Here is a 17,143-nt window from a genome sequence, read left to right as displayed (position 1 = left end):
GAAGGGCCTGGAGTATTTTTACTCAGTGGATACAGAAGCAGATGTTCAGGTCAAGCCCAGGCACATTCACAGGCAGCAGCTGCAGGCTCTCAGCATCCCAGGCCCTTCAGGATTGGAGATGGCAGCCGACAGGACCCAGTTTGTACAGCAAGCAGTTGCCATTCTGGCTGCAGGAGTGTAACTCAAGGTTAGGGCACTTACCTAGCACCCTAGTCCTGCAAAACAGAACCCCCAAACAGAGTGTGTGGGGAACTTTGAATGCAGACAGACCTGGAATCACAACAGGGCTGGCCATCCTCCCAGCTGTGCCTCTATCAGCCCTACCTGGTGCCTCTGACCTGTGGTGTTTCCCCGGTCTTGCCTGCCTTTCCCAGATGAAGCCTGAGGGAAACACTGGTTTCTGGAACTGAAGAGAACCTCTCTGTGTGGGAGGCAAAGTGGCAAGCCTCAGTGTGAGCTGTCCCAGGACTTGTAATCCTGAGGGGAGGGGAGGTAATCAGAACGGGCAAGAGTCAACAGGCTAGGGAGACGAGTGTGTGTGTGTGTGTGTGTGTGTGTGTGTGTGTCTGTCTGTCTGTCTGTCTGTGAATTGAGACCAGTCTCAGACACTCCTTTTCATCTGAGAGAAAATGGCCTATATGGGGCCAAGCCATCAGGCCCAATGCCCTGTCTCTGTGAGCTTGGTCAAAACAATCATAGATTAGCTCCTTGGGCCTCAAATTCTAGTCTGATGGACACAGCCACAGATTTCGCTTCAAGGCCTCACTGAACCCTTCTGGCTGTGTCTTGGGTGAAGCTTCCTCCCCTACTTAAATGTTCCTTGTTCTCTCTTGCTTATGACTTTCTCATAAACTACTCCAATCATTCTAGGAAGCAGGACAAGTATACACACGGAAAAATAAAAGAAAGAAGGTAGTACATTTGGGATGTCCCTGCAGACACTCGGCCTTCCCGTGGGATCCCAAAAGATACAATTTTTTCATAATAAGTCGATTACCTTCATTTTTTTTTAACTGTGGGGATTTTATAGGGAATTTTTGAAGGAGAAGAATTGCTGGGTCTGATGGTGGATGCCAGTAACCTGAGCACTGGGGAGGTGGAGAGGTGTGTCAGGAATTCCAGGCCAACCCGAGCTACACAATCAAATCTATCTTGGGAGGGAAAAGACAGATGGGGAAAGAGAGGGAGACAAGGAGGGAGAGACAGATCTCAAGGAGGGAGGAGGGACAGACAGGGAGAGATAGAGAAATCTCAAGGAGGGAGGAGGGACAGACAGGGAGATGTGTAAGTATTTTTAGTATTTATAACATTGGAAGTTTTGTTTTTTTTTAATTGGGTGTTAGCACTATTGCATGTCAGTTTTCTACGCTACTAAGTACTATGGTGGTTCACTATGATACTGGTCCTCATGTGTGCTGGGCAAGAGTGAAACTCTGAGCTATGCCTCGGCCCCATTCTCCTCCTGTCAATCAAAATTCTCAGCCTCCTGAGTGGCTGGGGTTACATGTCGGTGCCTCCAGGTCTAGCTTCAGACATCGTCACTGACATCTAAAATATCTCAGTTCTCCATAGTTAGAGACTTATATCTTTCCCCAAATTTACACGATTGCAAGAAAGCATTCATTGTCTTTGTCAACAGGTTCTTTTCAAGGTTAAGATTATCTCTCTGAGAAAGGCTAAGAGTTAGACTTATCCCAGGGCAGAGGGTCAGGGTAGCAGGATTGTGTGTGCCAGTGAATGTGTTTGCGGATGTGTCAGTGTGAGTATGTTGGTATGAGTGGGCCCACACATGCTCCTGTGCACACATAAGTGTATTTGTGAACGGGACAATGTGGATGTTTGCTTGTGAAATATCCTTGTGTATAGGTATGAGTGTGTGTCTATGTGTCAGTGTATGTATGTGCTCAGGTGTTATGTATGCTTGTGGGTGTGTCAGTGTCTCTGCTGGGAAGATGTGTGTTAGTATGTGCTTCTATACCACTGTGAGCATGTGCCCATGGACATATCAGAGCTGCTTTTCTCATTGGCTCCGTATGAGGCAACCTTGAGGCCTCTGCCTTGCCCAGTTCTCTCAGCCTGTAGGTGTGAGGGGAAGAGGTAGAGAAGGCTTCCGAATCGACCCCACTAAGCAATCATTAAGGGACTAAAGTGCCTATGAGCCTACAGGCTAACCAGACAAAGCTCTCAGGCCAGGGGAATCAAAACCCTCCGAGTTCTAAGACCTCCTTGGAGGCTGTGGAGAGGAACAGCGTGGGGTGAGGTGTTTATGTGCTGTGGGCTGGCCTGCCCGGGGTGCACAGCCCTGGCTCCGATGTACGTCATCCTGGCCTGGCTGAGCTGAGCTCCAAGGGAGGCTGCACTGGTTTTCTCCTCAGGAAGACTAGTCTGTGGGGTCAGCCAGCGGGTAAGCTAAAGTTAACTTAGCTTGTTATTGCTTTTTGTTGAAGAGGGGAGGACCAGCTGCAAGGAAGCCAAGCCATTCAGAAAGCCGGTGCTTGGGATTTAATATGCCAGAACAGAGTCTGTATTCAGCCAAGAGAAAGCAATTGACAATGATTTGAAAGTGTGGACCGGACTCCCCACGGCTCCCTGTGCTTCTTGAAGCTTCATTATTTTCTTGAAGAATATGTTTCCTGTGAAGTTCTGACTCCTGGAAGCTGAGGAAGTGCATAGCCTCCTGGGAGCCATCAGAGCCGAGGGAACTCCCTTTGTGGAGGGGAGGTCTCGATAGATGGCGGGTGGTGTGGACAAGGCCTGCAGCTTCGGTGGGCTCTGTCCTCAAACTCTGGGGTACTGTGGTGTGCAGTGGCAGTGAGGGGTGAGGTGACACAAGCTAGCTAGTTCTAGGGGACAAGACCGAAAGGCAAAGCTGAATATTCGGGGTGTCCCTGAGCCAAGAATGTTTTACTTGCGTTCCAAGGCCTTCTTGTATATTCGCATATGCTGTTCAAAGTGATGTCTTTTGACAAAGAAGCAGAATGGATTGAAGGCACTTGACAGATGTTGTTGAGGTAGATGTACAAACATATTTAGAATACTTCAAAGAAGTTAGACCTCAGATGTTCTTGTAACAAAGTATCTTGTGAATGAGTGTAGCAGGAGGCCAGAGAAGGGGATGTACCCATGAGATCTAAGAGAGGGTTCATTTTATTGTGAGGTCTGTTTGGTGATCTAACATTTTACTGTGTGGTCTACCTATTCTGGGCCAGGTAGAGTGGAGGTGTGCTGCAGTGGATTTCTCACCTCAAGAACTGTAGGTGAGGAGCAGGAGAGATGGCTCCGTGATGAGGAATGAGTACTTAGTGTCACAGAGGATCTGAGTTCGGTTCCCGGTACCCCACATCAGGCAGCTCTAGCTTCAGGGGATCCTATGTTCTTGTTTGAACTCCATGTGAACACACACATATATTCACATAAATAAAATTAAAATAAGCAGTTTTAAAACAAGGACTGTGGTAGAGGCTGGGGACATAGCTCAGTTGACAGATTGTTCTTCTGGCCTTTACTATCTATAGGTTGGATACTACAAGACAAAACAAACAACAAAAGAAAAAATGTGGTGTTCCATAGAGACCTAAAGTGGCTAGTCTTTTTAAAAAACGTCTTTTTTTTTAATGTGTATAGTTGTTTTGCCTGAATGGATATCTGTGGAACATATCATACGGTGCCCCTGGGGGTCAGAAGAGGGCATTGGATCCCCTGGGACTGTAGTTACAGACAGCTGTGAGCTGCCATGTGGGAGCTAGAACATGGAACTAGGAATTAAACTCAGGTCCTTTGGAAGAGTAGCTATAGCTCTTAACTGCTGAGCCATCTCTGAAGGCCAATAAAACAGCCAGAGCATAAAACAGCAAGAACAATGAGGGGGAGACTCAGTCCTCATCAGGACAGATGAAGGAAGCCCCTGTCTGAGCTTAAAGAATGAATACAGGTCAGGCCTGGTGGTGCAGGCCTGTGATGCTGGCCACTTGAGTGGTTGAGACAACAGGACTGACAGTTTCAGACCAGCCTGGGCTACAGAATGAGATTAGGGCCAGCCTGAGCAATTTAGAGTAATCCTGTCTCAAAACTAAAAATAAAACCAGGGGTAGAGATGTCTAATAGAGTGATTAGCTGCACAAGGCCCTGGGGGGAGGGGAGAATAAAAGAAAAAAGTGAGCACACTATTGATGGCTCAGAGAGTGGGGAACACAGCAGGGAACATGACCCCAGCAAAGGCATAGGATGGGGTAGAATGGGTGTTTGTTGTCCTCTGGGGGCAGGGGCAGGGGCTGGGGACAAAGGGTGAAGGTGTCATGGCAGACTGTTGCCAGGTTGTGGGGAGTTTTGATGTTTAACTTAAGGAGTTTTGGCTTTATTCTTTAGCTCCCAGGGACCCATGGAGGTTTTTAAGCAGGTTTTAAAGTTATTTGCAAAACCAATTTGTTTTTTTTACAGAAAGCAATCACATAAAAAGAAAAAAATAGACCATCACTGAAAAGACCCGGTAGCCATCCTGAAATCTATAAAGCAAAGAGAAAAAGTCTCCCTCCCCCGAGCTAACCACTGTTCTCCATGTGGTTTCCTGTATAGCCAAAGATACAGACACACACAAGTCAGACTTCCAAGTCTCTCTCTCTCTCTCTCTCTCTCCTCTTTCACTGGCATGTACACACACACACACACACACACACAGAGACAGACACACAGACACACACACTGCCTTTGAATGTTCAGTATTATATACCTGCACATGATGATGTATGCATGCCTATAATTACAGCAACTCAGGAGGCTGAAGCAGGAGAATCACAGTACATTTGAGACAAGCCTAGACTATACAATAAGTTCCAGGCCAGCCTGGGCTACAGTATGTCATTGTCTCAAAAAGAAAGAACCCATGCTATAAACAATGCTGTCCCCTTGGGCACTCTCATTTGTGTCATTACAGAACATGGCTTTGTTGGATACTCCCCAGAACTGCTACAGAGCAACATTCTGCCAGACTACAGCCCCGGGGAGTCATTCTTCACTGTGTTTGGGGTGTTCTTCCCGGCAGCTACAGGTAGGTACTCTGGGTTGCCTTAGGGATATAAATGCTGGATTCCTGAGTTCAACATCACAGTTGGCCTTCATGTGCTCTGGGGTCTGAAGCTGACTTTGGTGATGGCCTTGGGTCTGACTAAAAATCCATCCTTTTAACAATGGTTTTACTTGCTCATAATTTCTGAAGGAGACTGTGGGGCTCTTGCTTCACATGTGGGTCCCTGGCTGAGAAGACAAGAAGCTAACATATGACAGGTAGCTCATGGGAAATGCTTAAGGCAGGGCTGTTTCCCGGGCGCCGACCAGAATCGTATCTCTGTTGCTGATCTGGAGTCAGCTGTCTCCTATCCTCCGCTTCCTACGTGTGTCGTGTCCTTTCTTGTCACCCTTCCTCCACATACACAAAGAGTGGGAAAAGGAGAAGCTACTGGAATGTCTACGTGAATGAGACTCTCATACAAGTGTTGGAGGGCTGTGGAGACATTCAAAGCACCCGTTCTACCGAGGGGAACGTGAAATGGTCACACCGCTTTAGAAAACTTTGAACAGTTTCTTAAAAATTCTAAATACCCAGCTATCCCATCCCTAATTATCTGGAAGCATGAACTTGTGTGAAGGCTTATATGTGAAAATTCAAAGCAGCTTAACTTGGGCTGGAGTGACGGCTCCACGGTCAAGGGAACCTACCGTACTTGCAAAAGCTGAGAGTTTGGTGCCCAGCTCTAGCTTCTACATGGCCCACAACTGCCTGTAACCCCAATTCCAGAGAATCAGACTCCCTTTTCTGACCTCCATAGACAGTGTACTACACACACACACACACACACACACACACTAAAAATAAAAACAAATACTTAAAATATCCAAAGCAGCTTAATTTGTACAGTCCTCAAATGGAAATAGTTTGATGGGTATCAACAGGTCAGTAGATAAATTGTGGTTCAGCCACACAAAGAGAAGAACAGCATAAAAGGAAGAAATTATTGATATACACAGCAAATGTATATGAGCCTCAAAATAATTATGCTGAGTAAGACAGACAAAAAAAGATACAAAAAGTTAGAAAAAAAAGTAAAAATCACATAAACGCCATTTCTATACCATTCTAGAAGAAACAAGCTTTAGCTTGCAGAGAGTGGGCAGATGCTCAGAGACAGGGGTGAAGGGGTTAGAGGAAGGGCTACAGAGGGGCAGGAGGACACTTCAGATGGACAGTACATTCTGGATTATGCTGGCGGCTATGTGGGTGTTGTGCAGCTCACTGAATCTGAGTTATGCTCAAAGAAAGCTGCTAATCAGAAGGAAACACATATTACCATCCTGCGCCAACCCCACACTCTTCTCTGGTAAAGGCCCCCTTGCTCTTCTTCCTCCCCAGGTAAGATGGCCCCCTGTCTGCATTTTCCATGTCTGCTCATCTCTACTGCACTCCCCTTCCGGAACTCAGAGCATCGCCCCAAATGAACTGGATCCTTCCAAGGTCATCAGTGACATCCTACTGACCTCACTACTAAGCAGTGAGCGTTTCCTGCTTTATTTGACCTCTCAGCGGCCACAGCTTCCCCTTCCTTCTGAATGCCCGTCATACCACCAAAGCCTTCCCTTCCTGCAGTTCTCACCTGCCTGCTTGCTTGCCTGTTCTCTTTTCCTCGTGTGTGTGTGTGTGTGTGTGTGTGTGTGTGTGTGTGTGCGCTCGCGCGCGCGCACTGTGTGAAGGCTGGAAGACAACCTCAGGTATCATTCCACAGATTCCAGTCTCCATGTTTTTTGAGACATGGTCTCTCGGCAGTTTAGAACTTGCCAAGTTGGCTAAGCTGGCTGGCCAGGGAGCTCCCAGGTCCCACTTGCCTCTGACTCTCCTGTACTGGATTACAAGCCCACGCCACCATACCAGGCTTTATCCCTTGGTTCTAGAGATGCAGCTCAGATCAGGTCATCATGCCTGCACAGCAAGCGCTTGACCAGCTGTGCCATCTCCCCAGCCCTGTCCTCTTCTTAATCTCTTCCAATTCCCTCCTCTAATTATCACCCGGGGAGCTGCCGGCTCCCGCATCCACCCCGATAGCCCAGGCTTCTCCTCAGCACATAGTTTCTTCAGTGGCCTGTTTGACAACTGGCACACTTCAGATTCAATGACTTCAGAGCCAAACCCTTTCTGCCTTCCTCCAACTGACTCTTCTCTTGCTCTCCTGTTCTCAGGGATGACATCCAACAGTAGGGACTAACTCCTGACTCCTCACCTTCTCCTGACCCCGCCCACTTTCTCTGACTCCGCCCACCCCCTTTCTGGAACTCTCCAAGTCCCTTCCGACAAGGTTACCTTCCAAATAGCACTGGATTCTCTTCCCTGCCCTTCATGTCTACCACCTGACCGCTCTGTTACATCATTGCCCACCCCTTCCCCTTCCCCGACCTTGGAAATGAGCCTGAAACTAGGGCTGAGTAGTAGGATCCTCATCTGCACAATCAGTTGACTGGAACAATATGTCTCCTTCATGTTTATAAAATGAGAAGAGTTGATCTCCGACTCTTAAGATTCTACCCCACTGGGATGACTCAAAGCTAACGTCAATCATTCTGGATGTCACTACCTGATGCTGCTATGCTTCCACTGTTGCAGCTTTTTGGGCTCTTACCCAACACCAAGACACGATAAGTGGTCATACTGTCGGGCGTCTGGTACAAAGCCAGGCCCTCCCATGTCCTATCTGCAGGGCCTTCCTTTAGGCTGAATTGGGAGACCAGAAACCTGCTGAATGTGAGAACTCTATGCTTAGAATCTAAGCATTTCCCAGACCCTCCTTTTCTGAGTCCTCTGGGTCCCTACCATATTGCCAGGGAGAGGGTCCATGTCCTCAGTGTTCCAGAGCTTATGAGCCTATCTTTTCCTACTCCCAACCCTAGGGCCAGTCTTGTATGAGAATGGAATGGGGAGATGCCCAGGCCCATCTGCTTCATCTGCATGCATCTTGCAGTGCATTCACACCAGCGCATTCACACCAGCGCATTCACACCAGCTCTCTCCCCTAGTGTAGTGCTTTGCTTTGGATACAATTCATCATCCATTTTGAATAAGGGATTTTCCTGTAATTTTATTTGGTTGGGTCCCACAAATTATGTAGATCCCATTCTGGTCCCCCATGCTGTCACCAGCCATTTTGTCCACTTCTCTGAGTCTGTGAAACATAAGGGCCCAAGCTGTGGAGAAACAAGCTCAATCAGTAGTCAGGAGAACTCTCTGCACATCTCTTTCAAAGCTGTCAATCAAATCTAAGTCAGCTTCCTGTTGAATGGACAGAAAAAGAATGAGGGAAAAGGGAAGAAATGAAAAGAAAAACGATTGCTATCTGAACCTGCCTACCGGCCCCTCCTGCCCCACCCCTCCCCAGTACTAACAAGTACGCAGTCATAGGGCTCCAGCTGAGTCTCCCTGAGTACCCCCCAGGTGAAGACCCTGGACCAGAAAGGCCAGCAGGATGCATGCCTCCCAGTGGCTGCTCATGCTCTTTCTTCTTCTTCTCCCTCCTCTTCCTCCTCTTCCTCCTCCTCCTCCTCCTCTTCCTCCTCCTCCTCCTCTTCTCCTCCTTCTTCTTCTTCTTCTTCTTTTTTTGTTTTTCGAGACAGGGGGAGGGCGTGGGTGAACATGTACCATGACACACGTGGCGGGCGGGCAGGCAGAGGACACCTTAGAATGTCCTCACCTTTCCACCTTGTTTGAGACAAGGTCTCTGCATAAAAGAGGTTAGCTGGCTTCAGGACATTCTCCTGCCTCCACTCCTGTCTCGTGTCACCTCACTGGGACTGTAGATGTTCACACTCCTGTGTCTGGCTTTTATGTGTGTTTCAGTGAATAGAACCCATGACATCAGGCTTGTTTGACAAGCACTTTCCACAGTGAGCCGTCCCCTGATGTCATGGGTTCTATTCACTGAAACACACGAGACAGGACGCCCTCCCCCATGAACAAATATCCACCCCCAACACATATATATGCTCACACAAACACACAGATTTATTTTCTGTGCTTTATGAAAGTGTCATTTTGTAACAGTCCATGTGTTAAAATTATAGCATTGAGTAGAGTGTCCGTCCACGTGGGCTCCTTCCTTCCGTCTTCGAGGCCAGGTGAGCCTCTTGCTCCTCACCAGCAGCCTGTGAACCTTTGATGTGAGGGTTTTGTTCGTTTGTTTGTTTGTTTGGGTTTTTTGTTTTTTGGGTTTTTGGGGGTTTTGTTTTGTTTTCCCAACTGGGAAAGGAGGGGCACAGAAAAGATTGGGAAGGACATCATACAGACAGCTAGGAAGCAGAGCAGGACCTCCCACTGCTTTGGAGTGGAGCCTCCCCTGGCTGTTTACTGAGGAGGGGGGGCAAAGTAAACATGGAAGCAGGGAAATTGATTCAAACCACTTGTTTTCCCCTGGGAGATGTTCAGTTAAGTTATGAAAGTCATACATGATTGGCAGTTTCCATGGTGATAGATTTGCCAGGGATTAACTGTGAGTCATGGCTGGGGCTCCCTCCTGCACCATCCTCTTCCTAGCTGTCAAGAGGGAAGCTTTGAAGAATAAACATTTTTGCTGTGTCCCCACCTCCAGAGCCATATCACGTACATTACCTAGATACTTTATCCCAGGGGGGCAGTGACTTCTGAGGAGCAGCTGAACATTAGGTGTGGTGTCCCCACTGGATATATGAAGCCTGACCTCCTATCCTCACCAAGCTGGGCTCTACCACACCCTGTGGTAGGGGTTGCAGGGGTGGGAATAGGGGTTGGCTTAGATTCTTCATTTGCTTTGCTCCTCAAAGCAGTTTCCTTCTCCAAGCTGTACCAGCAAAACATCCCTCCCTACAGGGTTTTCCCAAACACACCCTTACGAAGGCAGCCCCTCCAGGACCACAGTTCAAGGAGCTTGCTGAGAAAAATACCAGTTGTATGAAGTCACATAACCCTTGTCCTCAAATCCCAAACTCTTACTGGAAAGGATACGAGTCTCTTTGGCCACAGTCAGCACTCAGAGCTGTGGTTGACCACACCCAGCATAAAGAACTTGGTGGGAAACCAACAGCTTTTACCAGAATGACCCTAGTCATCATCTTCATCTTCGTCAAGGTCTGTTTCTGTCATGTCCTTGATTCTTGAGCACAACTTCCTGTTTACACCTATGCATCCTGGCAAGCTGTCTGTCTGCAGTACCTAAGCCCGGATTGCTGTTTGTCTCTCTGACTCCCCTCCCTGACCTGGGCTATCAGTGCTGACCCTACCAACCATCCAGCCCCAAGCTATTTCCCCATCTCCTTCACACTTTGTCATGAACAAGCACCTGCTGGATGAGGGGTGGGGGGACTCTAGGTTTAAGGACAAGAGAAGACCAAGAAAGGATGGGGCAGATCCTACTTCATTCTGATGGACTCGTGGGCAGGAAAGGGAGAAGAGAGGAAGCCCTGTTTATATTATATTAATTATATTATATATAATGATATTATCTTGGTTAAAGATTTTATAGAATTTGTAATTTTATCAAAGCTATTATATCCGTAACTGTTATTGTCATTCTATCATGTGACACACTGTACTGAGCTCTTGATTATACCGACTCTCATTCAAACCCTCCCTGTTTCTATGAGAAACAGGTCTGTTATCTTCATCTAATTTCTGTCTCTATCACAAAATGCCTGAGACTGAGTAGAAGTTTATTTGACTCGTGATTCTGGAGACTGGAAAGTTCAAGAACATGTATCCAACATCTGCTCAGCATCTGGTAAAGACCTTGTGACATGCTAGAACAGGCTGGAGGGCAGCACGTGATGAAACATAGCAAAACTCAGATTTTCTCCACCCCTACCTTCTTGCTATAGTCCTTCCTCTACCTTCTGGTGTTGGAATTACAGGCACATGCCCCTGGGCTGGGCAGTTGGGCTTTGCTGTAGTTGTTATTGCTTTATGACACAGAGAGTGGAGCCCAGGGCTCATACATGTTAAGTAAGTCTTGCTTTACCACTGGGCCACACCCACCTAGCTCTCTTTTCTTATAAAGCCACTAAAGCCACCATGTGGTCCCATTCTTATGACTTCATCTTATCCTAATTACCTCTTAAAAGTCCCATCTCCAAATGTCCTTAACACAACCTCCCTTCCCAAGATAGCCCAGGTTAGCCTGGTGAAAGAGATTGGTATCAGCTCAGGACCTCCAAGACCAAGTTCTCAGCACAAAGATTTATTTGCCCCGGAGGGACAGAGGGCAGGGAATAAGAGACAAAGACAGGAAATAAAGGACAAGAGAGAAGAGGGAGGGAACAAGGGAGAGGTATTTATTCCAGTGGGAACAAGACTGTCTCTGGATAGAGGGGAGAAAGACATGGTCCACAGGCAAGTGTCAGTTTATCTGTGTTAGGATGAGGTGTTTAATTTTAATTGGGCATGATAATTAGGTGAGCCAGAGGGGACTTTTGATTGTTGGACTTCAATATTTTGATAGTTTGGCCTTGGTAGTCAGCTTCAGGAAGAGGAAGTGGCCAAATAAGGGAATGGACCTTGGTGGCTAGCTTTAGGAATATAGTCTAATGGTTTTTAGCAAGGCAGAGGGGATAGGGGAGAAGGCCACACCCTGCCAGAGCCATGGTCGCATGGTCCCATGGTTGCCATGGTCACCATGCTCAAGCTGGCGAGAGCCCTCCCCCTGAAACTTGCTATACAGCTGATCTTCCTGCCTCTGTCCTCCAAATGCTGGGATGACCAATGGTCACCTCTGTGCCCAGTTAACAGGAACTCTCGCTCCAGTGTCCGGCACATGAACCTGTGAGGAATTCAGCGAGGCCTTGCCTCCCACGTTCCTCATGTGCAGCAGCTCCTGCTCAAACCTCTGCCCTCATTTCATAGTCAGACCTTACATCTGCTTTAAAGGTCAGGCTAAATCTGTACTCGGGGTCTACTGTCATTCACCCGGACGGTAAGCGGGAGTCCTACTGTTTCTCTGGAGGAGAGACTGCATGGTGTCTGGGGATATCCCTGTGCAAAAGCCTGCCAACCTTGCTTGAGCCTTGGCATTTGCAAGGCCCTGTCTAATGCTGTCTTTCTTAGCAGCGTCCCTACAGCCGTGAGGAGATGGAGGACTGGTGAGTTCTGTCTCCAAGAAGAAAAGGGAAAGATTCTGCAACAGCAACTTAGCTGACCAGGCTGCAAGCCAGTGTAGGGCAGGAGTATGGTTTGAAAATGAGGGAGAAGGGAGGGGGAGACAGCCCAAGTCTTTGGAAACTTCATGTAGCCCAAGCTGGTCTGGACCGTGCTGGCTTCAAACTCTTGATCCTCCTGCCTCAGTCCATTTTTGTGGGTGGACATTGATACAATAGCTCCTGCTAGGTGCTGAGTACTGCACTAGACACCTTATAAATCTTCCTCTGCCTTTGCCACAGCCTCCTATAAGGTGCTATTTGATGTGTGGACAAGAAAACTGGGTAAGATTTAGGAGCTTTAAGTGTATATATTCTTTTTAAAAGAAGATTAAATTTGGGAAACCAGAGAAAGGAATAAAACAGGCAGTGTGGCTCAAGAAACAGAAAGTTGGAGTCTATGAGGTGCAGTTGGAAGTCCCCAGGAGGAGGCCTGGGTGTTCCTTGATGAAGAAAGAATAATTGTGCCTTTGGTGAAGTCACAGGAGCCAGGAAAGCACAGAGCAAAAGCCTAGGCTTGCTCCCCATGCCACTCCATTGCTCTTCATTTTCAGGAACAGAAGAAAGTGGGGTAGGAACGCCTGCGCTGAGCGGCAGCAGTGAAGGCTTTGGTGTGTTTGTGCTGTAGTGAACTTGGTGCAGAGAGAAGGGTCCTGGTTTGGTTCAGTCAGTGGCTGACTCATTTTCATTTTACACATGGGATCATTGTTGAGATGTGTAAGGAGTGAATCCCTCTCCTGGTCATCTGTGAGTGTTGTGAGAACAGCTCTCTCTTCATCTGGTGCATCACTGTAGACTAATAATAGCGGTTAAGGCTGAATCTGGATGGTCTGAACGCCACAGCCTAAGCCAGTAGGTAGAGCTGGTGGCTAATGTCATCATACTTACATATCAAAGCCAAGTCAACCAAAATATCCCAGAAGGTCATTAAGACTTGGATGGAGGACTAAACCCAATAGGCATGTGGCAGTAACATACCAACTATGTCATCCTGATACAGAAGAAGACGTAGTTGGCATAGAGTATCCAACTGCTTCTTACAGTGACAGTTTAAAACCCACAAGGAGGGCTGGAGAGATGGATGGATGCTTGAAAGCTTGTACTGCTCCTGCAGAGGAACTAAGTTCAATTCCCAGCACCTGAGATATCTTAGGGCCGTTCACGACTATCTGTAACTCCAGCTCCAGGAGATCCAAAGTCTTCTGGCTGCACTGTGTCACACTGCACATGTGTGCACACCTCGACACAGGTACACACATATAGTCATAATTAAAAATAAAAAATTAAATTAAAAAAAAAAGCCCACAAGGAGAGGCTGATCCAAATGCACATCGGCAGTGACTCCTGGGGGCTGAAGTGCTGTGGAGAATCCTGTGTATGCTGCCAATTATAATGCTACACTCAGCCTTCTGATGAGGGGGTAGAGCCCCAGTTTGTCATGTGATTCTACTGTTTCAGAGGATGATCTAAGGAAGTCATAGGTGTTAGAGAAGGGTTAGCTGTGTGATGTGGGGTAGACCCAACTCTTGCGTCTTTGAAGATCAGAGCTAGAAGTTAGCTGGAAGACTTGATCACCAGCGGCCTGGGTCTCAGTTTCCTTATTCTTCAGAAAACAAAAGTTAATTAGATGCCCTCTGAGATGCCTTCCAGCTGTAAGAATTTTTGACTCTAAAGAGTCATTTAATACATTTTTAGGAATTCTGCCATAAAAAGTGTAAAGGCAATGGCAATAGCAAACGAATGCCTAGCTTTCCGTGACTCTAATAATGTCCATTTTTTTTAAAATGTGTTTAATGTCAAGTAAGTTTTAGAAAATAGTATGTATATATTTCCCTTCTCAGAGTCAATAACAGCATATTACAGAGACTGGTCAACCCAGCAAGACAAACTGGCAGTCTTGTTTTGACTAAACAAGGTTTTCCCTCTTTTGAGACAGGGTCTTGCTACGTAGCCCAGGATGGCCTTAAATTCATACTTCTACCACACCAGCCTCCTGAGTCCTGGGATTACAGGCATGCACCAGGGCATAGCTCTGGAGCTTTAAAAAAAGTGGTATTTGTAGGACATCTGGATTATAGTATGCTGGGTATGAATGTACCCAGCCATGGTCTAGCCCCAGCACTTACAGTCAGGTCTCCAACTGTACTGGAAGCAGAAACAAAGCGAATGCTTTTGACTAAATATTTGACAAGGATGCCAGTCCCTTCCCCCATTCCATCACAATCAAAACAAGTTCTCTAGATCTAGTTAGTGAGCAAGACATCTATCATTCAGTAGAGCCAAAGGACAGTAGCCTAAGAATCATTCGGTGATGTGTATGCACTTTACCCCATGCTTTCTTCCATTCTTGGACGTCATCATCTGGGTCCATCTCATTCCTGTCTGGTTTGTGACTGTCAGTCCTTTCTCTTCCATTGAACAGGAGCCCAGGTCTTTCCCCAAGTGCAATGGACAGGTGCTATTTGCTATTGTCTGGAACAAAGAGAGAGTGAGTATAGCACAGTCACTTTCTTTGGGATTCTCGTGGGCCTTCAGGTGTGAATTTCCATCATCGATCAGAAGGAAGGTGTGAAGACAACATGGCAAACCACAGGAAGTGCAACGTGGGCGGGAATAGAACAGTATACAGTTTCCCAAAGCCAAGTGAATGACCAACCATGCTAGGGACTTGGGGGGGGGCGCAGAGAGGGGTCCTTGCAGAGGGAAGAGTCAAGATGGTAGTCACTGAGGCACAGGTGATGGGTGAGGACCTTGCCAGAGGGTCTGGATTTAGGAGGACAGTGAAAGGGGAGGTATTAGGGATGGAGCTGGAGCTCGGGAAACGCCCCTTGACATCAGATTGTTCTGGGAGCAAGCAGTAGGGCTTCAGCTCTCCAGCTCCACCTCAGGACAGGAGGCAATGATACCTGCATATGATTGAACTATGAAGATATATAGAGGACAGGAAAAAAAAATATATATATATGCCCGCATGTATGCCTATAAGCTACGGGTGTTTATAGAGCTGTGGTCTCCCAGCTCTCTTCTTACTCCCCCAATACCCCTCCACAGAGATGACTGTATTTATGTTTGGTATTTTGGAGCCCATGTTTCACAAAGCATGTCCTTGTAGCCGTAACCTGATCACTCAATGTGAGACGTTAGGTGTTAACTTAATGCTAGGAAGTATGGATTTATGTTACCCACGTGACCCCTCCTATCAACTTCCCCAATTTTGATGAAGTTTTATTAATTATTTATTGATTACCTTGAGAACGTTTAAATACTTAAATCTCTGTTATTTTATCAAGCTTAGTTTACATCTCTTCATTCCATTGTTTAGGAAGCTGAGACTCTCTGGGTTGTTTCTTGGTTTCTTGTTTTTTTCTTTCTATCTATCTCTCTCTATCTCTATATCATATATATATATATATATATATATATATATATATATGATGTGAAATACTTATAATGAATGCTTTAATTGGTGTCGCCATCTTAAGGGAATCTGTTTAACCCGTTTATATATTGAGGTTTTAAGGCAACATCAGGAAATCTATAGTAAACTGATTATCCTTGGTAAGTGGACCAAACCTCATGAATAATTAAACTTTCAGTGAGTAAACACTGTCACCCTTATCCTGCCACCTGCCAAACATTTTTCTGTGTTATGCTTACAAAGCAACTATGAAAAACAACTGCCCTATATTACAGAGAATTTCTTGTCTTTTCTTAGATGCACCATTGTTTTACATGCATGTGTATCTGCATGCAGTACCCGTGGAGACCAGAAGAGGGCATCTGGGACTGGTGTTACTGATGGCTGTGACCCACCAATGTGGGCTCTGGGAACTGAACCCAGGTCCTCTGAAAAACCAGTTAGTGCTCTTAACCTCTGAGCCATCTCTCCAGCCCACACTATGTTCTTCCCTAGTAAACATTTAGAAATATAATATCTGGATGACAATAGAATATAAATTTAGTTACAATGTATTTCAGCTGCTATATTAATATTTTTCTAGCCTTTCCCTTGTCTGCCTTAATGGCTAACCCAAAATTCGTACTTGAATTATATTTCAGGTTTCTTCAGTGGTCTCATGAAGCTTGGAATATCATTGCCACTGAGTCTTCATGAGCCTGAGGTCTTGTTTTCTACGTTACTGTGGTGCTTCCAGTGTCTTTTTCTCTATTCCTCTTTTATCCTATTTATAAGCTTTATTTTATCTCTTATTAACGTGTGGGGGGAGGCTCATGTACCACAGAGTGCGTGGGAGGCCAGGGAACAACTCCGTGGAATCAATTCTCTTCTTCCACCTCTCCGTGGGTTTTGGAGATCAGACTTGGTTGTCATGGCTGTGCAGCAAGCTCCCTCACCCATTGAGCCATCTTGTCTCCCTCTTTAATGTCATGTAGCTATAGCCTGACTTTTGTGTCACCAAAGTATAGAATACTCACATTCTGCTTTACAGTTACAGTATTCTCTCTGTTTTTAGTTTCAAAATTAAAAACAAACAAACAAACAAACCAAGGAACAGGCAGGTGCCTGTGACTCTACATGAGTTGCTCGCTGAAGAACAAGTTAGTGGCTGGAATTCTGCAATGCCTGTACATCCAACATGGCCGTTCTCACCTCCCATTGGTTAAGATCATGTCACCTCTTAGCTCCCTTCATATTCAGACCTTAGATCTTTTATTTACTTTCCCCTGGATTTTCAATAACCTTTCTCTTTCCTGCAGCTAACTAAGCAGCCAACACACCCTTTAAGTCATTGTGTGTCCATTGTTGTCAATATTGCTTTCTCCGTTCCTATCCAGGGCCTCTGTCCTTCCCTTTGGTCTCTGCTCTCCTCTCTGTTATCAACCCGTTATCCTGGCCTTCATTTCAAGCCTGCGTTACCACCCAAACATTCGTCACCATCCCTAGCTCCTCTTGAGTGTGTAGTCATATGTGTTAGTGTGTGTGTGTGTGTGG

General features: G+C 46.4%; 1 protein-coding gene across 2 annotated transcripts in view; it reads left to right on the top strand.

The window, feature by feature from the left end:
* Slc12a8 (solute carrier family 12 member 8) overlaps positions 1-17,143 on the top strand; it is a 148,091-nt gene that overhangs the window by 69,598 nt on the left and 61,350 nt on the right. For both annotated transcript variants that reach the window (XM_028752274.1, XM_028752273.1), the window contains exon 5: positions 4,931-5,044. In XM_028752274.1, the coding sequence (XP_028608107.1) occupies positions 4,931-5,044 (114 nt within the window). The remainder of the gene's footprint in view (positions 1-4,930; positions 5,045-17,143) is intronic.

The sequence above is a fragment of the Grammomys surdaster genome, unplaced genomic scaffold, assembly GCF_004785775.1.
Source record: "Grammomys surdaster isolate TR1022 unplaced genomic scaffold, NIH_TR_1.0 125889, whole genome shotgun sequence".
NCBI classification, from domain to species: Eukaryota; Metazoa; Chordata; class Mammalia; order Rodentia; family Muridae; genus Grammomys; species Grammomys surdaster.
The sequence above is the reverse complement of the archived record's forward strand: the minus strand, read 5'-3'. Positions and strand labels throughout refer to the sequence as shown.